Source organism: Tenrec ecaudatus, chromosome 12, assembly GCF_050624435.1.
Source record: "Tenrec ecaudatus isolate mTenEca1 chromosome 12, mTenEca1.hap1, whole genome shotgun sequence".
Classification (NCBI taxonomy): Eukaryota; Metazoa; Chordata; class Mammalia; order Afrosoricida; family Tenrecidae; genus Tenrec; species Tenrec ecaudatus.
Genome location: NC_134541.1, coordinates 78,199,302 through 78,224,517, shown reverse-complemented (window position 1 = coordinate 78,224,517; position 25,216 = coordinate 78,199,302). Strand labels below are relative to the sequence as shown.

At 40.7% G+C, this 25,216-nt stretch overlaps 1 protein-coding gene and 1 non-coding gene across 2 annotated transcripts in view; one reads left to right on the top strand and one right to left on the bottom strand.

Annotated features, from left to right (window-relative positions):
• The window catches only part of SYNDIG1 (synapse differentiation inducing 1), a 125,549-nt gene extending 111,794 nt beyond the window's left edge, over positions 1 to 13,755 (bottom strand). The window contains exon 1 of the mRNA XM_075564051.1: positions 13,276 to 13,755. Coding sequence (XP_075420166.1) covers positions 13,276 to 13,755 — 480 coding nt within the window. The remainder of the gene's footprint in view (positions 1 to 13,275) is intronic.
• Positions 13,756 to 18,768: 5,013 nt separating this feature from the next.
• LOC142423611 (small nucleolar RNA SNORA68) lies at positions 18,769 to 18,900 on the top strand. The gene has a single exon (XR_012779222.1). It is a non-coding gene; the product is annotated as a small nucleolar RNA SNORA68 (small nucleolar RNA).
• The last annotated feature ends 6,316 nt before the right edge of the window (positions 18,901 to 25,216 follow it).

The window sequence follows — 25,216 nt, the reverse complement described above, 5'->3', positions numbered from 1 at the left end:
TATAGACCACCTATGAGGTATTTGAATAAATTATCTGTCCTTATCTCATGTGTATGAAGACATTTTTGTCTCCAGACTTTAGAGGATATTCCAGAAAGCCAACAGAGTAAGAGAGTAGGAAAGGCTTCCCAAAATAAACTACTGGACAAAATTCTGGGCTTTTGATATTAACCAAGGGGCAAAAGTATGTTGACAGACATTTATTTATAAAATCAACTGAGTTTCAAGAATATTGGGATAACATGACATACAATAGGGCCACAAGCTTGGTTCATGAATTATTTCTACTATAGTGAAGCTATTCATGAAAAACTGAAGATTCACTGAAAAAATTTAATTTATTGGGAGTTGAGAATGAAACAGTCATGCCCTCCTACAAACAGGGTAAGGCTCTACTTCCAGTTGCATCTGATGGCAGACTTGAGGATAACATAGATTTAAAATGTGACATTGGAAAGAAAATAACTCTAAAGAGAGTCAGCCAGGGTTCAGGATAACACCAACAAAACACACAACCTTCCTTTAGCTCTTTAATGCTTCCTCCCCGCCCCCCCCACCACCACTACCATGACCCCAGTTCTATCTTACAAATCTGGCTAGACCAGAGCATGTACACTGGTACAGTTAAGAGCTCTCATTGCACAGAATCAGGACCTATAAACCCCTCAGGGCCAATAACGTGAGTAGCGATACCATGAGGGTGGGGGAAATGAGAAGAGAAGGGGGAGAAAGGGGGAAGGAGAACTAATAGCAATGATCAACATCCAGCACACACCGCACCTCCAGGGGGATGAACAGCAGAAACGTGGGTGAAGGGAGACAGCGGATAGTGTAAAATTTGAAAATAAAAATAATTTATAATTATCAAGGGTTCACATAGGTGGGAGAGGGAGGGGGAGAAAGAAGAGCTGATACCAAGGGCTTAGGTGGAAGGAAAATGTGTTGGAAATGATGATGGCAACATATGTACAAATGTGCTCGATACAATTGAGGTATGGGTTGTTATAAGATCTGTAAGATACCCCAATAAAATGATTCATTAAAAATTAAAAAAATTATAAAGAGGTCTTTGTCTGATTGGGAAGCTATGAAAATGCATGCAAAAGATGTTATGGATTGAATTGTGACTCCTTCCCCACACAAATTCACATTAAATACGAATTCTAATATTTATACCATTCATTTATCACTTTTATACTATGGTAGTATAAAACTAAAATCAGAAGTATGGTTAATGTAGAGAGTCAGTGAAAAAGACACCGACTCTTGATAAATGAATTGCTACAGTAGTTGCAAAATTTGGCTCAAACAAACAAAAACATTATTATATTGCACACAACAGACCTGTGGTTGTGGTGATGTCTGGAAATAAGGTTTCCTCTGTTATGTAATTATACAGTGTCTTAATAAAGTCTCCGTTATAAAAAGAGCAGAACCAACACAGAGCACTCACAAGGGGACAGAAGAGGAGAGGCAATGCAGAAAACTGAATCTGCAAACTGTGACTGCAAAAAACTGTTGGCAGCTACTAGGTAAAATAGACCAGAAAAGGCTCAAATGTTGAAACTGTACCCTGAATTTAGACTTCTAGTTTGCTGAATTAAGAGAAAATAAACTTATATTCTTTATGTGTTCTTACAGAAGCACTAGCTAAGGCAGTAAGAGAGCAAAAAGGAAAGTAAAAGCTGAATTAATTTGAAAACTACCTAAACATATTCCTGAAACCACAGGGAATTCTACTTTCAGAGGGTAGACTCCTTACATGCTTGAAGTATTTGAACTCACCACTTAGCTATGCTGACCTTGAATTGTGAGATAAAGAATTCTGAAGAATGATGGTCTGGTACTATCAGTGGATGGAGAAACAGATCAACAGAACTACAGAAAAATAGAAACCTTACAACAAAGGAACCAAATAGAAATCTAAAGTATGAATAATAAGGTAATAGAATTAGACCACACTTTCAAAGAGGAAAGTAAGAATGAAAGCCCAGAAGCAAAAAGCCCCCATGGAAGCAGCATGCCAACATGTGTGATCATGAAGGGCCGAGGGAACCAGGTTTCAAGCACCAAAGGCAGGGTAGGGGAGAGAAATCATATCATCGTGAATGAGGGGAGTGCGTGATGGGGACCCAGTGCCCATCTGTAGACAACTGGACATCCCTTGCAGAGGGGTCATGGGGAGGAGATGAGTCACTCAGGGTTCAGTGTAGCAACAATGAAACTCACAACCTTCCTCTAGTTCTTGAATGCTACCTCCCCCAACTATCATGATCCCAATTTTACCTTGAAAACCTGGTTAGCAATAGGTGGTCAAATTAATGAGCCTGAAAACAAATCTCTCAACTCCAACCTACAAGAACAACCATCAACAAAAAGAAAAATAAGGAAAAAGGTCTAAGAACTATGTGGGACACTATCAAAAGCATAAAGTATGTCTCACTGGGATTTTGGAACAACAAAAAAATTCAGAGAAAATATTACAAGAAAACTTTCCTAACAGTTAAAGAGGGGAGAAAAATAACAATCCAAAAAGTTGAGAGAACTCTAAACAGGATAGACTCCAAAGGGCATCATCATATGTCGAAGTCTAATTTTCCACAACCAACGGCAGAGAGTAAATTGACAGCAGTGTGGGGGAAAGCATAGTTACCTATAAAGGAAAGCCAATAAGAAATAGCTCACATTTTTTCAATAGAAGACAAAAACAAAATTAAACTAGGAAGAAGTAAAATGTAAACCAAGAATCTTATATCCAGCAAAATTATCCCTTAAATATGAAGGCGGTATAAGGGTATTTTCAGATAAAGACCAGTTAAAGCAATTTATAAAAGCAAGACCAGCTTTACAAAAAATAATAGAAGTCGTTTGGACAGAGAATCAACAATAGCAGACAAAAACCTGAGAGCAAGATAAGAAACAATATCATCAAAATAACCCACTTAAAACAGTATGCAAAATAAAATAAAATTACAAGACTGAAAATTGGGAGCAAGAGGTGATAATTCAAAATGAAGACAAAAATAATGAAAACACAGAGGAAAGTGCAAATTCAAAACATTTGAATGGAGAAAAAGAAAAGTATATTGCAAGAGAGAATAGACTGCATTAAATACAGGATGAAAATAATACATAGCAGGGTAAGGAAATCACAAAAAGTAAGTAAAAAATAAAATAACAAAGGAGATTACAAGAAAATCTGTAAACAGGAACACAGCTGGAAAATGGCAGCAACAAACTCACATCAAGAATGTCATTAAATGTTAATATATTAATTGCACCTGTCAAGAAACAGTGTAGTAGCATACTAGGTAAGAAAATGGGTGTTATCAATATGCTTCTTACAAGAAACAGACTTAGACACAACCAAAAAAAGGCTAAAAAAATCAAAGAATTGAACAAAATGTATTAAGCTAACAGCAAACAAATAAAAAGAGAAAGAATAATGTTAATATCTGATCAAATAGAGTTGAAGGCAGAATTCATCACAAGAGACAAAGAAGGATGTGCTAGACTCTGTTTTCTAGATACATAAAACCAGTGATCTACATATATGTATATGAGTGGACTTTTTTAATCATGAATGAATTTTATATCAAGAAAGCATCCCAGCTGAGTTCAACTCAAGTCCACAAGTCCAATGCTAGCAAGACTCAATCTCATGCAGCTACCAGTGAATGAAACTGTAAGATAAAGTAAGAAGGTGGGAGATCATAAGGTGGTGGGTACAAAGTTATGTGGATTCAAGGTTCACAAGAATATGGTGAGGTAGTTTATTATGCCAGCCTGGCCAATAAACACATGTGGGGTTAATTGAAGGGTAGAGTGATAAATAGTTCAGTGAACCTCACCTTTCTAGTTCTCGGGTCTCTTGCTTTCTGATGGTAGGACCAGGGTACAGCTGCCTTCACTTCCTACAAGACATCCCTGAGGAGAAGCCACATGGACCTACCCCGATGCAGCCCTGGGTGCTGGAGCAGCCGTGGGGAGACCCCTGCCAGTGCTGAGATGCTTACATGTTTACTGACTCAGCTTTCTTCCTGCAGTCAGCATCATAGTGTGTGTTTTGTGAGATGGCGGAGGACTTTGAGGATTGATGTCGGACATATGGGTTAATGGGTTAATGTTGGACTTGTGGGCTTGGGCAACACTGGGTTGGGATGTTTCCTTGGTGTGCACTTAACCGTTGTATAAAATACTCTGTTATATATGAGTTTCTGTGGATTTGTTTCTCTAAAGTACCCAGACTAGGACATATGGCAAGGCACCACAGCTCCCAGGGTTGGCAGGTGACATAAGCTATCCCACACAGATACCATCAAGTTGACCTAAAATCTAACCGTCACAGAACATTCCTTATCAACTTGCCACCTGTAAACAATTTTTAAAACATATATAATCTCCAAATAAAGGCAATAATAAAATCATACTTATACCTAACAAGGTACAATTAGAATACATACAACCAAATATGCATTTAGGCTCATTTATATCATACATGAAGTTTAAACTCTGAACTCAAGAGTTGTTTAATATCTTTGAATATAACATAATCAATAGACTAAAGAATAAACAAAACTCTGACATGATCATCTAAATATACAGAAAAAGAATTTGACAAATTTTTATACCCTTTGATTAAAAGAACAATAAAACCTATCTACAAAGTAATGACAGAGGAAAACTTCCTATCCTTATTAAGAACATTTATAAAAAATGTACACTTAAGACTCATTAAGCATGAAAGATCAAATGCTTTCCCCCTAAGGTCAAGAGCAAAGCAAGAATGTTCATTCTTACATTTCTACTCAACTCATGTATGAAGTTTTTTACCAGAACAATGAGTCAAAACAAGCAAATAATAATCCCTTAAATAAGACTATACCAAAAATTGTTTTCAAAATGCTATGTTTGTTTTCTGAATTCTTTGTCTCTTGTAAGTCATTTGTTCATTTACTTTTTCACTATTGTTCAATTTCATTTTTGCTTTAGGGTCTTTAAAAATATATCTCCCATTTTTCTTACTTATAAACAAAATATTCAAGTATGTATGCTGTGGCTGTAAAATCTTGTGTCCAGACAGATTTCATATCTTGATTTTTAAAAGTTTTGTGTTGGTGATGTTATTGAGAATATACAGAGAACATACACCAATCCTATATTGTTTTGAATGAGTAGGTTCACTGGACAACCCTTGTTGGGGTTCCCAGAAGTCAAGAAAGAGCCCATGAAGAAACCAGTCCTCTAGTTCCCTGTGCTATGGCTGCAGATCCTAGCAGAACGTTGAAACAGAAGTTTACTATAGCCAGTTTCCCCTTAATACAATGAGAAGTGTCCTAATTAGGAGTCAAGAATGTAAAGGCAGCAGGCAAGTCTGCAAGCAAAATCAATTGTGGCCCTGGAAATCCCCCCAGACTTCCTGTTCCTCGTGAGGATGACGGAGACAGTAATGTGGCCTATCCTAGTGTAGCTGGACAGCATTTGTCATCGTTTGTCAGTTTGTGTACTGTAGTGTGGCAGGAATCTATGCTATCAGTATCTCAGGTACTAGCAGGGTGGTCCATGATGAATTTTAGCAGACTCTCCAGACTAAAACAAACTACGATGAAGGAATAGACTTTCCATTTTTGAAGGATTGGGGATTAAAACTGTATGACTAATAATGCAATACTGTCAAATACAATACTGTAAGATGAACCTTGATGGTTGGAATGCACTAGTGAATTTTAATGATATGGAGTACATCCCTAGATCCCTAGAGATCTTCACATGCTGATGGGGTGGGACTCAAAATTTGAATAAATAGCTGCAAACACCCATTAAGAATCCGAATATGGTATGTACAAAGTATGTATCTAGGAAAATTGAAAATCCTCAAAAATAAAATGGAACGCATAAAGTTTGATATTTTATGCATCAGTCAACTAAAATTGACTGGAACTGGTCATTTTGAGTACAACAATCAAATTGCTTACTCTGCCAGGAACGACAAATTTATGAGGAGTGCTGTCACATTCATTATCCTAAAGAACACTTGAAGATCTATCTGTGATAGTCTGTGTACCTAAAAATAAATCCAGTTAATACAACTATTATTCAGGTTTATTCATCAAAGACCAAAAATAGTTATGAAGAAATTAAAGAATTCCACTAATCAGAAATTGATCAAACATGCAATCAAGATTCATTGATAAATATTAGTGATTGGAATGTGAAAGTTAGAAACAAAGTGGAAGGAACAGTATTTGGAAATATGGCCTTGGTAATAGAAATGAACTGCAGATCACATAATAAAATTGTGCAAGACCAATGAATTCTTAATTACAGATACCTTTTCAACAACATAAACGGTGGCTATGCATGTGCACTTTGACAGATGGGAAACACAGTAATAAAATTATATCTGTGGGAAGAGATGATGATAAAGTTCAATATCATCAGCCAAAACATGGCCAGGGACAGACTGTGAAACAGACCACTAATTGCTAATAGGAAAGTTAGGTTGAAGCTAGAAAAAAGCAAAGAGTGACGTCCATGAGAGCTGAATGCAGCCTTGTGTATTTGCCACATTGATTGAAAGAGCATTTCAACAACAGTTGTGCTGGTTATGGGACGAAAGAGCTTCACACATGAAGAAAAGCAAAATGTCAATAAAAAGAAAAAGGGCAAAGTATTTGTCAAGAGACTCTGAAACTTGCTTTTGACACAGAATAAGTACAGAACATGACGAAATAAGAATGCTGAACACAAATTTCCCGTGGAAAGCTTGAGAAGTCCAAGTACAGTATTGATAATGAAACGTGCTGGAACTTGTGGGTCAGAGAACCACAGTAGAACAGTGCACCCAGCATATCTCAAGCCAAAATACTGAAGAAAAATTCAAGCCTCAAGTTGAACGACTGAAGGATTTCATGATTAAAATATCGAATGATGAAAGGATCAGAAGACAGAAGAATATACACTCACTGTATCAAAAGATCTGGTTGATGTTCAGTCATTTCAAGAAGTAGCACATGATCAAGAACCAACAATATTGAAAAAGGTCTAACATGCACTGAAGACTAGCTAAAAACAAAGCTCCGGGAATTGATGGAAGATTAACTGAAATGTTTCAAATAGTGGTCAATGCACCAGAAGCATGAATTTATCTATGCCAAGAAATTTGGAAGACAGTTATCTGACCAACAAATTGGCAGACACTCATATCTGTGCCCATTCTAAAGAATGGTGACTCAACACAACGCAGAAACTGTTGAACAATAATATTAATATCAAATGCTAGTAAAATGTTGCTGAAGCTCATTCAGCAATGGTTACAGCAATACATAGACAAGGAGCTGCCAGAAATTGAAGCTGGTTTTGGAAGAGGATGTAGCATGAGGAATAGCATTGCTGATGCCAAATGGATCTGGACTAACGGAGAATATCAGAAAGATGTTTAATTGTGTTTTATTGACTATGCAGAGAAATTCGACTGCGTGAATCATAACAAATGATAGATAACAATGAGAAGAAGGGAAACTCATACATAAACTAAGGGGCAATTTTTCTTTCTTTATTTGTCAGGCCTTATTTAATATTTTTTAAAGAAATCATTTTATTGGGGGCTTGTACAACTCTTATCACAATCCATACATCCATCCATTGTGTCAAGCATTTTTGTACATTTGTTGCCATCCATCATCATTCTCAAAACATTTGCTTTCTACTTGAGCTCTTGGTATCAGCTCCTCAATTTTCCCCTCCCTCACCCCTCTCCCTCTCTCAAAACCCTTATTTGTACATTATTATTATTTTTTCATGTCTTACACTGTCCGATGTCTCCCTTCACCCACTTTTCTGTTGCCCATCCCCCAGGGAGGGAATTATATGTAGATCCTTGTGATTGGTTCCCCCTTTCTGTCCCACCTTCCCCTTACCCTCCTGGTATCACTACTCTCATTATTGGACCTCAGGGGTTTATCTGTTCTGGATTCCCTGTGTTCCCAGTTCTTATCTGTACCAGTGTACATCTTCTGGTCTAGCCGGATTTGTAATGTAGAATTGGGGGCATAATAGTAGCGGGGAGGAAACATTAAAGAACTAGAGGAAAGTTGTATGTTTCATCAGTGCTATACTGCACCCTGACTGTCTCGTCTCCTCACCACCACCCTTCTGTAAGGGGATGTTCAGTTGCCAACAGATGGGCTTTGGGTCTCCACTCTGCACTCCCCTTCATTCACAATGATATGATTTTTTAAAATTCTTTGATGCCTGATACCTGATCCCATCAACACCTCACGATCACACAGGGTGGTGTGTTCCTTCCATGTGTGCTTTGTTGCTTCTCAGCAAATGGCCACTTGTTTATCTTCAAGTTGTTAAGACCCCAGACACTATATCTTTTGATAGCTGGGAACTATCAGCATTCTTCACCACATTTGCTTATACAACCACTTTGTCTTCAGCGATCATGTTGGGAAGGTGAGCACCATGGAATGCCAGTTTAATAGAACAAAGTGTTCTTGTTTTGAGGGATTACTTGAGTAGAGGCCCATGTCCATCTGCTACCTTAATACTAAACCTATAATTGTAAGCACATAGATTTCCCCATCATTATATAAAAATATATTTACCTATGTACATGCCTGCATTTAGATTTCTATAAATGCCCCTTGCCTCCTAGTCCTTTCCTCTATTTCCTTTTACTTTGCTAGTCTTGTCCCACTATCATGTTCAGCCTATCATGTAATGCCTCTCAGTTACATTGCCCTGGAATAAACCCTACCAGGCCTCCTACACCCTCCTTGCCACTGACTTTGGATCACTTGTTTTTCCCTTGTCCCTGGGTTTGTTAACATCACTTCTTCCCCCTTTCCAATGTTCCCCACAGAACCGCTGGTCATGTTGTTTTCTCCTCCAGATTGTTTATCCTGCCTATCATCTCTAGATAGACCTGCAGAGATAATAAGATGTACGAAAAATAAGACAGAACAAAACAAAGCAACGAAAGAAAAGAAAACAACAGCAACAAAACCAAGGAAAACAACAACAACAACAACAAAAGCAAGCAAGCAAGAAAAGAAAAGCGTCTAAATCATTCAAGGTCTGTTTGTTGAGGTTTAGGGGTGTTTCCCAGTCGAGGCTGATGAGGTGCCATGTCCTGGCCCCAAAGTCCCTCGAGACTTCATTACTCTGCTCTACCATAAGGTAGTTTTTCTAACAGAACAAAGAAATAATGCATGGTTTAAAATCAGAAAGTGGGTGTGGTGTCAGGGTTGTATCCTTTCATCATACTCATTCAATCTCTAGACTAAGGAAATTATCTGAGAACCTGGATTATATGAAGAACAAACAGCGTCAGGATTAGAAGTCATATTAATAAGCTGTGATATGCAAATGACACAGCCTTCCTTGCTGACAGCCAGGAGGGCTTAAAGTACTTGCTGATGGAAATCAAAACAACCTTCATTATTGATTGTAACTCAATATAGAGAGAACCCAGATCCTCACAACTTGAAGAGTAGACAACACCATGCTTGAGTTTGTGGTTAAGTAAAGTTTCTTTTTAAAATATTTTGACATACATGTAATTCGCATATCATACAATGTAATCATATTGAGAAGTGCTGTGCAATGATCGCCACAACCAATTCCAGAACATTTTCTTCTCATGCTCATTGCTGCTAGCTCTCCATTTCCTCCAACCTCCTCTGTCATGCCCCTAGGTAATTATTAATGCAGTAAGTGTTCGGTTGTTTCTAAGTGTCTCTGGCTATTATAGAGCTTCAAAGAATCATATCTAAACTTTGAGGTTATTATATAAAAAATCGTTTCAAAAAAAAAGACTTAGAAATTTGGGGTAAATGTGGGTTTACACATACTCTGACTAGAAGATTTATGTTCAAATATTGCTTTTATTGGTTTTCAAGTACAATGAAAAGCCCATGCAAGTCTTAAAATAAAGATATACAATTATATTGCATTCAATTCATTGTGAAAACACTGGATGGAAGTGAACATAGTACTAAAAAGACATTCTAACACCTATTCATCTCCCACTGACCTTCACATGCAGTAGTTATTCACGGAAACAGCGTGGCGATCAAGGGAAGGAGTGAACGAATGAAGCTTACCCAAGAAACCAAGTAATGATGGAAACATTCATTTAGAAAATATACCGCCTTCCACTGCGAATGCATAGGTTAGACCTGATTTTTTTGTAAATTCACAGCAAAGCTGAAAATCCTCTGCAAGTCAATTTATCCTCCGTGGCTTTAGAAACATCTCTGCCACAGAGTTTTGGCTAGACTCCAACACTTCCCATGAAGTGCAAGTTCCACTTTCAAGTACCTTCATTAGAACAGGTCTCCTGTCGGACAGTGCAAGATATGACAAAATAATAATAATTTATACATTATCAGGGGTTCATGAGGCAGGGGGAGGGAGGGAGAAAATGAGGAACTGATATTAAGGGCTCAAGTAGAAAGCAAATGTTTTGAGAGTGATGAGGGCAACAAATGTACAAATGCGCTTGACACAATGAAGGTGTATGGATTGTGATAAGAATTGTACGAGCCCCCAATAAAATGATTTTTAAAAAAAGAACAGGTTTCCATGGACTGTGTATATGGTTTGCCAGTGGCCCCTCCTTCCCTTTGCACTCCAGTCCCTGAACCTTTTCGTACTCTGCAGTCAAAACAGACACTTCCTCTGCCCCCCAAATGCAAGCCTGACTCTCCTCCTGCCTGCAGCCTTCCCTGAGGGTCTCCGTAGGCAGGTCAGATGTCAGAGCCCGCCTCTGCTGCCTTGGCTCTCTCCAGAGAGCACCTGTTCCTGTTGTATATTCACCCATTGTTTCCTCACTATGTCTTTCCTTTCCTTATTGTAGTCTTGTTAGTCGTGCCACTAAAATTTAATTCCTCTTGCTCCCATCTCCTGTACTCCTCACCACCATCAGAGGTTTAACGATTTAAAATCAGCGATTTTGTATTATAAATCTTCCACGGTGCATGCCTCTGTGCTTGTGGAGTCCCCTTTACTGGAATTCTCCTGCTACTACCCCTTTTAGATTTACTAGTTAACCAAACTACTATTTTTTTAAAGCCTCCTTTGTCTATCTCACACTTGTCCTTCAAGACACACTGCAGGTGGAAACTCCTTTGGAACTCATTAAATTGACTTCAAAGCTCCCTTCTCCTCTGGATGTTTTTGGAGCCAGCTGGATATTCTATCATCATGTATAATACTGAAGTTGCTTTTTGATGTCATCTATTTACTTAACTTATTTCCTTAACTTATTTCCTTAACTTCACTTACAACCCATGTACTTCTTCTTTGAGCAAAAACTTCAGACCTGGAAATAGTTGACACTTAATACAAAAATGGAATAAAGATAATAGAATTTCATACAAATTGTTTCAAACTCCCTTATATATGTGTTCGAGCTGAAACTGAAGCGGAAGCAATCTGCTTTCTCAAACCTTTAGACATCTCACTTCTCTGATTCTCTCTGGTCTCTTGGTTTCCCAGTTTATAAACCTGTAGCCCACAGCAGCTTCTTTCAACTATATCAGCTAGGACCCTATGGACATTGTTTTAAGGTAATGTGGGTCTAATTCTACTTTTAAATGTTTCCCCTTTGCATTTCCCTGCCTCCCGATCTTATGGGAAGGAAATCCAACTATGTATACCTGTTGGAGAACGTTGGTAATCACAAATCAGACAGAAACTTCTAACAGACTCCCTCTGTAGTCTTGCCATCTCTTCAACAATGTCATGGCTGCTTCCTCCGGACAGCTGTCCAAATATTCTCAAGTCCCAAATGTCTCCTCCAGTTGTGTTTACTCCAAGACAGCATAGAGTTCTTTCCTTCTTCTACTCAGATTTCCCATGAGAGGCCAGCACTTTTTGCATTCCCAGAACTGTGTCCCTCAGTCACTGGTATCACGGCTGCTCTTTCCTGAACATTCCCCGCACCAGTAAAATGTCTCCACCTACTTCAGACTTATCTTTACCCTTTGATCACATGTCTTTCCAAGGATGGGCCTGCTCTGTATTTCCTTCCCCAGACACCTACTGAATATGCTACCTCTTTATTGCCACTCACATCTCTGAAGGCACTGTAATCAAAGTACATTCTCAAATGTGGCAACTACCTGCAAGCTGACAAATACTACAGCCTTTGTCCGAGAACCGCCCCCTTCATGCCTGTGCAGCATCAACTCTTTCTGTCTCCCATCTGATGTCATTTTGAAGGAAAGAGGATGTACCACACCAACCAGAAACCATTGTGTAATCTTATACCATGTAAAGTGTGTACATTCCTGCACATGTACTTCAAACACCCTACTTGCCTTCCTGTCTACTAAAGAATAATGCAAATAATAATTCAAGTCATCATCCTTTTATGCTATCATTTTCTACTATTTCTTCCAGAAACTTTTAGCTATACTAGCAATCCCTTAGCAAGAAATTTGGAATGCCAAATTAAAGAAACCCTATGGGACTGCCAGAAGAGTACACAAATTGTCCGACATAAATATTTTCAGGTGTGTGTAGTTCTAAGGTCATACATTACTCTAATCTACCCACTTTGCATGAGATGTTAGACAATAAGAATCTCCCTACTAGCCCGCCATTGCTGGCCCCACTCTACAGTCTGGTCTTCTCTGATCAGAATAACTGACAAAAGATCTATTGCAGCGATTCTCAACCTGTGGGGCTGTGACCCCTTGGGAGGTGTGTCAAACAACCCTTTCACAGAGGTCACCCAGTTCACAACAGTAGCAAAATTACAGTTATGAAGTAGCAATTAAAATAATTTTATGGCCGGGGGTCACCACAACATGAGGAACTGTATTAAAGGGTTGTGTCATTAGGAAGGTTGACAACCACTGATCTATTGGGTCTTCATGCATCAGTTTCTCTCCACTCTGTCTTTCACATGGAACCTTAGTAATGGTTTCAGATAAGTGATGGGATGCTAACCTCACTGTTAGTGGTTCACAACCACCAGCTGCTTCATGGGAGAAATGTGAGGTTATCTGCTTCCATAAAGATTTAAAGTTTTGAAAACCCTACACAGGGTAAGTATGAGTTATAATTGACTTAATGGTTGTGGGTTTAGTTCATCCTTCATAAATATTCAAGAGTTAAGAAGTATCAAGAATGTCATTACCTTCTCTGCCTTTCTGTACAATGATGTCATTTCCTAACTCATGGGTTCCCGCGAGACCCCCCACCATTCCATCTCATACAATCTATGAAAATGGGTTCTAACAAACATCCTCTGACCTCCAGCTCTTGGAAATCCTCCTCTTCCTCCATATCGTAGGAAAGGGTATGAATTTTGATGTCGTCGGCTGAGAGTTCGATGAACTTTCCATCAGGGTACTCCAGGCTGTCTTTGGTGGGTGGGTGGTCCTCAGTAAAGGTGGTCTCACAGCAGTCAGTCCCCATGCCATCCCTCCAGGAGCGCAGAACACCCTCAGAATAGAGAATGATGTTGGGGCGGTAGTGGGACTCCATTGATTGCTGAAGGGTGTTAGGGTCTAGCAGCTGCTGAATTGAATCACTTCTGTTGCCATCCAGGGCAGCTGGTGTGGTACCAGCCACTACTCGGTGGCTTTGGTACTGGGGAGCTGGATAAATGGACACCAGCCCTTCTCTACTCTCTGCCATCAAGTTCCTGGTGTTAATCAGACCATTCCTCTTGCCAGCATCACTGATTTTACTGCGCACCAGCATGCTCCTCTGCTCCATGGTGCTCTCCATGGCACCCTTCTCCTGTTGTGTAAGCTCACAGGCTCATTTCTCCTGGAGGAGGAGGAGACATAGATGAGAGCAGAAAACCACACCTGAAAGCTAATCAACCATACCCTTGTTTTGTCTGTACTAGTTTACCAATATACATAACAGCTGTTAGAGTCACATAATATCCAAGCCTTCCTGTTTCTCCAATTTATAAAGGCTCATCAAATGCCTTTGTGTTCAGCCTTAGAAACTCAATGCAGCTTCAGCACAACCCAAAATGTCCTGTGAATGTTTCAAATCAGGGAATTCAATTCCCTCTTCCAACACCAAGGAATGGATGAAGTTGGTGTGTATCAAGCACCTAATGTATGACAAGCATGTACCAGGCATGTTCACATACTTATGTAACATACATTTAATGAGCATTTACTGACAATGGTCTGGGAAAGGGTATTTTCTAAAATAAAGATCTAGCCAACACCATATGCACACTAGGGAAAGAGTCTTTGAACAAAGTACTAATGCACAATATGTATGTATAAAAAAGGGAGAGCCCCATCAAACAGAACACACACATAAGGTGTAATGACTGAATCTCTTTGGAGATTCAGGAAAGGCCTGCTGTGAGGATTGGCTTCACGGTGAGACCTTCAAGTTAGTTATACCGAGATGGTTAGAATGTTTTTCATATGCCTTGCCTTTCTGAGGCTGGACACAAAAGGACAAAGGCCAATCTAACTGGGTAGAAAAATGTTAGGGAAAGCCATTACGGTATTAACTTTAGCACAGGGATGGAATGTAGAGTGAGGACACTGGATCCAGCAGGAGACAGAGCAAACAATTTAAAGCATCAAAATGTGTGGCACAAAGTTCTTAGGAATAAAAAATCAAAATTTAAAAAGAAGATGACTTTGACAAAACTTTTTTCACCCTTTGGGAAGATGCATCAACTGCTATTTCTTAGCATCCACACAACCCCAAGAAGGACTCTATGAATTCCATATATGCCAAATAGTACCAATGCCAGACAGTTATCAAGGGTCTGCCCTGACAACTGTCACATTCAGTCCTACAATAAGTATTTTTAAGGACATGCAATTGATCTCTCCTGAAGATATGTCCATAGTATTCAAGTTGACATTCACTGACAAAACAAATGAAAAATTAAAAATTATTAAATAGGAGCAAATAAATGACCACTTCTAAGATTTCAGAAATACAAAATGTATTGAAAAACGCGAAAGATTAGAAATAAATCAATAGAAGAGCAAATTAATTAGGGTGAAAAAAATTCTCAGGACAAATGTGCTAGAGGAACAATCAGAAGCAGTATCCCTCCCCCACCCCTCCAAAAAATCAAAAGAAAGTCTAAGAAATATGTAGAACACCATTTAAGAGGAACAAATATACCTGTGATTTAAATTCCAGAATAGAATTTTATTTTAAGCACAGGGAAAATTTTAGAAGAGATGTAATGGGGAGGAGTCAAGATGGTACCCAGGGCCCCAGGAACTGATCTGCAGTCTACCTGTGGCAAGTTAGGTTACCTGAAACTAGGGAGACCCTCTCCCCCAGCCCCAGCATCTTTGCCAGAAGCCCCTCCTCCGCTCCTGCCATGCCACTCACACATTCCAGTCATGCATGCTCCCATGCCCAAGCCCGCACTGCTTCTGCATGCTCCGCCACTCCTCTCCCACCGCGCTTCCCCACCCAAGCCCCAGCCAGAGCTCCCATCTACCCGCTTGCTCCCACCCTGCCACTCCTGCATGCTCCCCTACCAGAGCCCTTGCTGCTCCCACACGCTCCTATGCATCCCCCCTGGTGCCAGCCAGCACCACTACTGCTTCACCTGTGGCAGCCTGAACCCTCTCTGCTCCTGCCTGTGCTGGCTCAGCATTTCCCTAGTGTCCCAGGCCCACGGGGAGCAAGGAGGAGTGCATCATTTGTAAGAAGAACATACATTCCCCACACTTAGCCTGGCTCCAGAGCCCAGGGAATAAGTGACCCACGTCCAAAGGTTTCCCAGCTGGTGCCAGTCATACTACTTCAGACCCCAATGTGGCCAATGCTTGCCAATTGGACCCCCTTATTGTTGCACACGGGGCTCCTCCACTCCTGCCAGCCACAGCAGCAGCAGCCTGTCCCAGGCCATCACAATGCTTCCCACTCACAGATGTGACAGCTGCCCCCACCAGTGCCAGGCACCTACACACTGCAGAGGCTCTCCCCTGGCACCTGCATCAGGACAGTGGGGCTGTTTCTGCCCTCGGTCAGCACCCTCTCCTGTGGCAGTGAGGCTTCCCCCACCTTTGCCTTCTATTAGGCATTGTTAAAAAAAAGAAATAAAAATTTTAAATTAAATAAGAAAAAAGGCTTCTAATTGTGTCCTGACAGACCAGTTCAAAGTAGCCCAGGGGCATGTATATATACTGGAGTACATATATATATACTCCAATCCCACTCCAGTAACTGAAACTCCTCACCACTGTTGGCCACTGAATTGCCATGGAACACTGCCTATATGGCAGTCTGAGCCATCTCTATAGTGGACCATAGGCAGCCCCCAAAAGCACCCTTATCAGTAATACAGAGAAAGATCTCTGGGCCTCCTGGTCTCCCAGAAAAATGGTGCCAACCTCCACAAAGGAGTCAAGCATAAGCAAACCACATCACTCTCAACAACAACAACAACAAAAAATCAGAGAGACAAAACACAGCAGCAATGTTAATGATGCTCATTGAAGAATCAGATGCGGATCTGCTACAAAAAGAAATCTTCAGAAGGCTGCTTGGAGTAACACAGGAGTTGAGGGAAGCAACACAGAATATGGATGCAATGATAGAGGAGATGAAGTCCACAATTGAGGGGATGAACGCCATTATAGAGGGGATGAAGTCCACGCACCAGAGGGAAATACAGGTGCTAATCGATGAGGTAGCAGAAGCTGCACACAAGATCACAGAATTCACCATTAGGCTAGAGGAGGCAGACAACCATATCAGCAATTTCGAAGACACTCAGGCAAACATCAGCAAATGAGAGAGATAATCAAATAGGATAATAAAAGAGGTGGAAGATAACCTGAGATCAATGACCAATGCTTTGAAAAGGAACAATATTTGAATAATTGATCTACTAGAGCAGGACACTACAAACAAGTCTATAGCTAAAATAGCGAAGGAATTTCTGGAAGCAAATTTCCCCACCTGTGTGAATGGGAATCAAACAGTCATACAGGAAACAAAGAGGACACCAACTAGATTAAACCCCAAGAAGAACTGACAAAGGCATATAATAATTAAAATATCCAATTTTGAGAAAAAGGAGAAAATTTTAAGAGTGGCAAGGGAAAGGAAGATGGTCACATACAATTGAGCTCAGGTAGGAATATGCTGAGATCTATCAGTATAAACCATGAAGAGGAGGAGAGAGTGGGGCAACACCTTCCTAAACTGAAAGAAAAAAAAAACACCTGCCCAACAATCCTCTACCCTGCTAAATTATCTATTAAGCTAGATGGGGAGATAAAGGTCTTCCAGGATGAAGAAAAACTCAAAGAATATGCTGGAAGGCACCCAACCCTGTGTAAGATATTGGCCAACTCACTATGGTCAGAGGAATAACATTCACCAAACATAAGCAGGAGATCACCATATAGTCCAACTCCATCCAGAAGCCAATGTGCTGACAACAATTACCTAGATAATAGGGTCTCAGAGGGAAAAGAAGACAAGAAGGAAGCCCCAGACACAAACACAGCACACTGATGTGAAGGGAAATAGGCCAACACCAAAAACACAAGGCACAAGATGACAGCAATGAATCCACAGATTATAAAAATAACTCTGAATTCCAGTGGCGTTAATTCATACATTACCAGAAAAATGCTAGAAGACTGGCTCAGAAAATGTAACCCAACAATCTGTTGCCTGCAAGAGACACATCCTAAATACACAGACACAAATACACTAAGAATAAAAGGCTGGTGGAAAGTATACCAGGCAAACAGCAACTTAGAAAAACAGGATTGGCAATCCTAATCTCTGACAAAATTGACCTCAAGGTTCAAATCATAAAAAGAGACAAGAAGGGCACTATATAATACTCAAAGGATCAGTAAACCAGGAACTAACAAACATATGGAGTATTTACTCTCCTAACAATGAACCAGCAAAATGTATCAAACAAACTATTCACAAGATGAAAAAGAAATCACGGATTCAACAATCATAGCAAGTGATTTTAACCTCCCTGGCATTAATCACAAGTGTGGCTCGGAGTAAATGTTAACTGTCAGAAGTTGTAACCCTGAGTCACACTTGGAATTACAATGCAGAGAAGTCCCTTATCTGCTCCCCGGTCCAGCAGTGTCCTCCACTGTAACTGCAGAGCAATTTGACTTCCTCATACCTGGAGTGTCTACTAGAGAGATTAAAATAAGTAATTCCTTAAAAATTACAGGCTTCAATATAAAACAACAAATTTTATGCAAAACAATGTACTGCTTTGGGTACAAAATTACTGACATAATTACACCACCAGGGAGGTTAAAGCACTGCTATCCGAGAAAGATAGAGCACTCGAAAAGAAGCTCAGCAAAGAGGCTAAACAGTTAAACAATATGATTAGGTACTGGACTTGATAGACAAAATTAATAGAGCTTTCCATCCAAACGCAAAAAAATCCATTCTTTTCAAGTTCACATGGCTCATTCAAGAATAGACCATATGCTGGGACACAAGTCAAGCATGAGTAAATTCAAACACATAGATTACTCAGATGTCTTTCTTGGATCACCACGACATAAAGCTGGAGATTAATAAAAGGATGACCAGAAAAGCAAGGGCAAACAACTGGAAGAAAAATAATCATCTTGTGCAACATGAATGGGTACTGACCCAGTCTAGAGAGGTTAGGACATTTATAGAAACGAAAGTGAACGAGAATACAGTGTATCAAAACTTATGGGATACTGCAAAGGCAGTTATCAGAAGTAACTTGATATTAATAAATGCAGATATGAAAAAAGAAGACTTGTACCCAAACCCAAGGACTGTGGCTTCTCGTAGCGGCAGTTTAAAGAGTGGTGCGCACAGCAAGTGGGCCTTGTCGCCTTTGAGGGGCTGCGCAGTGCCCCTCAGAGTGAATGTGAAGGTTCAACAAGCTTGAAAAAAAAAAAGAAAAAGAAAAAAGAAGAGATGCTTATGACTGATATGGTACCACAAAACCTCCAGGAACTAGAACAGAGTAAACAGAACAACCCCTCCAATAGCTAAGCAAAAGAAATATTTAAAATCAGGACAGAGTTAAACCAGTGCAAATATATAAAAACAATGCAAAAGATTAATGCAGCAAAAAGCTGGTTCTATGAAAGAATCAACAGAATTGACAGACCGCTGGCAAACTTAACCAAGGAAAGGAAGACGCAAACATCAATAGCCAGGATGAGGGAGGAAACAGGGAATCCCAACAGACCTCAATGAGATTAAAAGGATAATCATAAAGTACTATGAATGACTATTCTAATGCATTAAAAAATATGGAAGACATGGATAAATACTTGGAAAAACAGTCCCTCCTTAGATTATCCAGACAGGTGTCAAGAACCTCAACAAACCCTTAATGAAAGAAGAAATAGATATGGTTATGAAGAAGCTACTAACAAAAAAAGCCCAGACCAGATGGCTTCATAGGGAAATTCTACAAAGCATTAAGGGAAGAGTTGACACCGATACTCCACAAATTATTCCAGAGCATAGAAAAGGATGGAAAATCTCCAAACTCATTCTACGAAGCCAGTATACCTTTGATACCCAAACAGGGCAAGGAACCCACAGGTATACAAAACTACAGACTGATATCTCTAATGAACATACATGCAAAAATTCTTGACAAAATATTGGCAAATAGATTACAAAAGTATATAAAACATATCGTCCACTGTGATCAAGTAGGATTCATCCCAGGATGCAGGGGCGGTTTAACATCCCAAAATGCATCAATATTATACACCACATTGATAAGTATAGGAACCACATGATAATATAGACAGATGCAGAAAAGGCATTTGATATCCAAAACCCATTCCTAATTAAGAGACACAAGAAGATAGGAATGGAATGAAAATTCCTCAAGCTAATACAAGCTATCTATGAAAAGCCAACATCATAGTCAATGGAGAAAAGAGGAAAACAATCCCATTGACAAAGGGGACCAGACAAGGATGTCCCTTATCCCACTTCTTTTCAAGATCATACTGGAGATCCAAGTTAACAACATAAGACAGTGGAAGGACATTAAAGGTCTCCAACTGGGAGAAGAGGAGGTGGAAACTATTGCTATTTGCAGATGACATGATTGTGTACATTGAAAATCCCCAAAACTACATGTAGTACTTACATTGATAGAGAATATGGAAGGGTGGCGGGATACAAGATCAACAAACAGAAATCTATTGATTTGCTATATACATTAGACAGGACCATGGAAGAGGAGATCAAGAAGGCACTACCCTTCACAATAGCCAAGAACAAATTGAAATACCTAGGAATATATTTAACCCCCAAAACTAAAGACCTTACTACAGGAAACCAAAAGCGACCTCCACAAATGGAAGAATATCCCATGCTCATGGATTGGGAGACTCAACATAGTAAAGATGTCACTCTTACCCAAAGCACTTTATAAGTTTAACACTATTCTGATTCAAATACCAACATCCTTACTCAAAGAATTGAAAAAACTGAATACCAATTTCATATGGAGAGAGAAGAAGCCCCGAATTAGCAGAGAACTCACAAAGAAGGATGAAGTCGGAGGACTCACTTTACCAGATTTTAACACCTACTACACACCCACAGTGGTCAAAACAGCATGGTACTTGCATAATGACAGATACTCAGACTAGTGGAAAAAAACAGAAAGTCCAGAAGTAAAACTGTCCGCATAATGAGGGTGATGATGTACAAATGTGCTTTATGCAATTGATGTATGTATGGATTGTGATAAGAGTTGTATGAGCCCCCAATAAAATGATTAATAATAATAAAAAACATCCACATATAGACAACTGATCTTTGATAAGAGCCCCAAAAGCATTAAGTGGGAGGCGGATGCCCTCTTTAACAATTGGTGCTGGAAACAATGGATATCCACATGTAGAAAAATGAAACAAGATGTTTACCTCACCCCATGCACAAGAACAAACTCAAGGTGGATCACAGACCTAGAAGTAAAATCCCAAACCATCAATGAAGGAATTGGGACTAGCCTAAGATCACTGGCCCAGGGAATACATAGGCTCACCACAATAGGGAAGGGTATTCACACAGGTTAACTGGAAATTGACAAATGGGATTTTAATAAGAACGAAACACTTCTGCGAGTCAAAAGACTTCACCCAGAGGGTAACAAGGCAACTCACAGACTGGGAGAGGATTTTCAGCAATGACACATCAGACAAAGGACTTTCTTTTTTTCTTTTTTTTTAAAACATTTTATTAGGGGCTCATACAACTCTCATCACAATCCATACATATACATACATCAATTGTTAAAGGACTTTCTTACTAAAATATACAATACCCTCCTGGCCTGCAAAAAGAAGAAAACAGTTAACCTCCTAAGGAAGTGGACAAAAGAACTGAAAAGAAATTTCACTGTGGAGGAGACCCGTATGACCAATAAACACACGAGAAAGTGCTCCCAATCTTTAGCCATAAAAAGGCAAATTAATGCAACCATGAATGCCATCTAACACCCCAGAGATTATTCCAAATCAGAGAGCAACAAATGTTGGAGGGGATATGGTGAAATAGGAACTCTCATTCACTGCTGCTGGTGGTGTAGACATGTACAGCAACTGTGGAAAGCAATCTGGATATATTTAACGAAAATGGAAATTGATGTACTTTATGATCCAGCTATCCCTCTACTAGGCATATACCTGGAAGAAGCAAAAAATGAAACAGGACCAGTTGTCTGGGCCCCCAATGTTTATTGCAGCACAATTCACAATTGCAATGAGTTGGAAACAACCTAAATTTCCATTGCTAGATGAATGGATTAGTAAACTCTGGCATATACACACAATGGAGTACTATGCAGCAATAAAAAGCCTGGATGATCACATGAAACACATTGTTTCATGGGAAGACTTGGAGGAAGTGGTCCCAAGGAGGTCAGCCAATCACAAAAGGGAAAGTATAACATGAGTCCACCGAGGTAAGTATAATCAGCACAGTAGGTGTAGAAGAAAAGACACTTCTTTCACAATATATGGGTGGAGGCACAGGCAGTCGGGTAGAGTTCAGACCAAACCCAAGGAAGTGCATGTGAACCCAACAAAAAGAAGTGGTGGCAGGGGGAGAAACTGAGATGATATCATGGGGGGAACAGGGTAATAAACCACCTATAGGTTGTGTCTCCACAGAATTTAGAGTGTGCATACAGACCCCACCATGGCTCAGCAAACCAGGAGAGCGACGTAACCATGTGGAGGAATGCATGAAAAGATCGGGCTAACGGGCCAGCCTCAACCAGAGCCAATCTGACCCCACCCTTGACGTATGTGCCACAGAGAACAACACTAAACCTTCAGGTGAGGTAAAGGAGCAGACTTACCATGCCCACACAGAACCAAACTATAAAGGGACACTCGGTTTAGCCTCTATATGGGCACACCAAGCCCAGAGGATGATGTCCCCCCCCCCCCATGGAGTTGCTCCAGCACAGAGAGGACTGTGGGACAACTGCCACAACTCAAAACATGCTGTCCCCTAACTGGCGCACACTGCAACAGAGGACAATAATGGGGACACACGGCAGGCAGAGAATGTGGCTTGAATCCCCTGCAGTGGGACAAACCAAAAGGGAGCATAACAGATCAGCAATTGGAGCAAAGTCGATCCACAAACCTCCTAAAGAGCCCCCCAAATAGAGTTCAGGCTAGGAGGGGCAGCCCCTGGAATTCCCCCAGTACCAGGAGGAGAGATTCATAAAGGTCAATGGACTGACCTGGAACTATGTATGGTTGGTTTTTTGTTTGTTTGTTTCTCTCCTTTTCTTTTTCAACCTCTTGTTTTCTTATTGTTTGGACTAAGACATTGCTGGTTTGCTTACTTATATAAGACAGACATGGGAAGCAAGTTTGGGGAGAAAGCAACAGGGTCAATGGCCCTGGAGGGTCTTGGGGGAAGAAGGTGGGGTGGGGGAAGCTGTGGTAAGCAAACAACTCTACAGACAGGGGAACAACCAGGGAATTAAAACTAACATCTAGGAGGCTGTAGAGATCCTGCGGGTATTAGAGCAACACCAATCTAGCTGAGAACAAGTATTAAGAGTTGGAATAAGGAGAATGTGATGATGGGGCAGAAGGAGGCAAAAGGAAACAGAGGAAAGCTCTAGGAAGCCAAGCTGTTGATACAGGTATTAACAGATGTGTGTATTTATGTAAATACATTAATGCATAAAAATAGGGGTATTGGCCTATGCACATATATTTATAAGGCAATACACTGAGGCTGTGGATGGGCCTTGGGCCTCAGCTCATACCTTCCCTCAATACAAGAACACTTTGCTCTAATAAAATGACATTCTGTGATGCTCACCCTCCCCCATCCAGACCCCCACCCCCGACACGATCGCTGAAGAAAAACTGGGTGTATAAGCGGATGTGGTGAAGACAGCAGATGGTGCCTGGTTGTGTTAGTCTTGGTAAATTAGAGAAATAAATCCACAGAAATATATATATGAGAGTTTTATATAAAGGGTAAATGCACATCAAGAAAACATCCCAACCCAGTGCCGCTCAAGCCCACACGTCCAACATTAGCCCATATGTCCAACACCAATCCACAAAGTCTTCCTCCATCCCACAAAGCACACGCAATGATGCCAACTGCAGGAGGAAAGCCGAATCAGTAAACGTGTAAGCATCTCAGCGCTGGCAGGGGTCTCCACACAGCTGCTCCAGCACCCAAGGCTGCATTGGGGTAGGTCCATATGGCCTCTCCTCAGGGATGTCTTTCAGGAAGTGAGCCTTGCAAGCTGAAGCAGGGAATTGGCTAAGGCAGCTGCACCCTGGTCTGACCACCAGAAAGCCAGAGACCCAAGAACTAGAAAGGTGAGGCTCGCTGAGCCATTTATCTCCCCCCCCACCCCACCCCCTGACCCTTCAATTAGCCCCACATGTGTTTATCGGCCAGGTTGGCAAAATAAACTTTAACTATCTCACCGGTTATTAAAAGATATAGCATGTGGGGTCTTAAAGGCTTGAAATTAAACAAGCAGCCATCCAACAGTGAAGCAATGAGCCCACATGGCAGAAGCACAACAGCCAGTGTGGTCATGAGGTGTCATCGACCCCGGATAACAGGCATAAGAAGATTAATAACAAGCAAACAACAGAAGTGTGTTAGTGAGAATGAGGGCAGTCAGCTAAGACCCAAAGCCCATCTGTAGACAGTGGAACATTCCCACACAGAGGGGTGGCAGGGAAGGGATGAGTCAATCAGGGTGCACTAGAGCACCTCTGGCTCCTTGTGACTTCCTCACACCCCACTATCATGACTCCAGTGCGTCTTCCCACTCTGGACTGGGCTGGAGCATGCACATAGCTATAGGCAAGAGATAAAGCTCACGACACATAGAAACCAGAAACAGGAACGGGAATAGCGATACCAAAAGGGTGGGGGAAGGAGGGGAGAAGGGGAGGAAGGGAGTACTGATCACAATGAATGGCACATAACCACACACCCCCTCCAGGGGGAAGAACCACAGAAACCAGAGGGAAAGAGAGACAATGATCAGTGTGACATATGAAAATAATAACAATCTATAATCTATCAAGGGGCCATGGGATGGGGGAAAAGGAGGGAATAAAGGAGGAGCTGATCCCAAGGGCTGAATAGAAAAGAATGATGGCAATATATGTCCTCCTATGTCTGATACAATTGATGTATGGATTGTAACAAGAGTTGTAAGAGCCTCCAATGAAATGATCTTTAAAAAGAGAGAGAGATGTAGGAAGAAAACTTTCATTTCAGAATTGGTGGGGGGTGGGCTGAGAGGGGGATGGCCACCAGATAGAACCTCCTAGCAATCTCAATCAGTTCTAGCCAGAATCGAACAGGTCGGGACCACCTGCACCCTGAGAAATCAGAACATGAATTGAATACTGATTGCTTCAGATTTTTAAATTCTTTTTATTATGTATAAAAAACCCACAAAACCCCTTTTCTTCTTTTAGAACTCAGTATATCAGCAAATATCAGCAGCTCCTCCTCCCCTAGCTCAGTGAACAACCTGTGCTGGGAAATACTTCCTCCTGACCTTCCCCCGATTAGAAGCTACCCCTCACCCACACACAACACACACACACCTGTGCCTCCATTCATACTGCCTGTGTATCCCCTGCAGCCCAGCCGTGGAGGTTATATAGCATACCTCTCCTCTTCTTCCCTTGCAACCCTCCCTATAGGG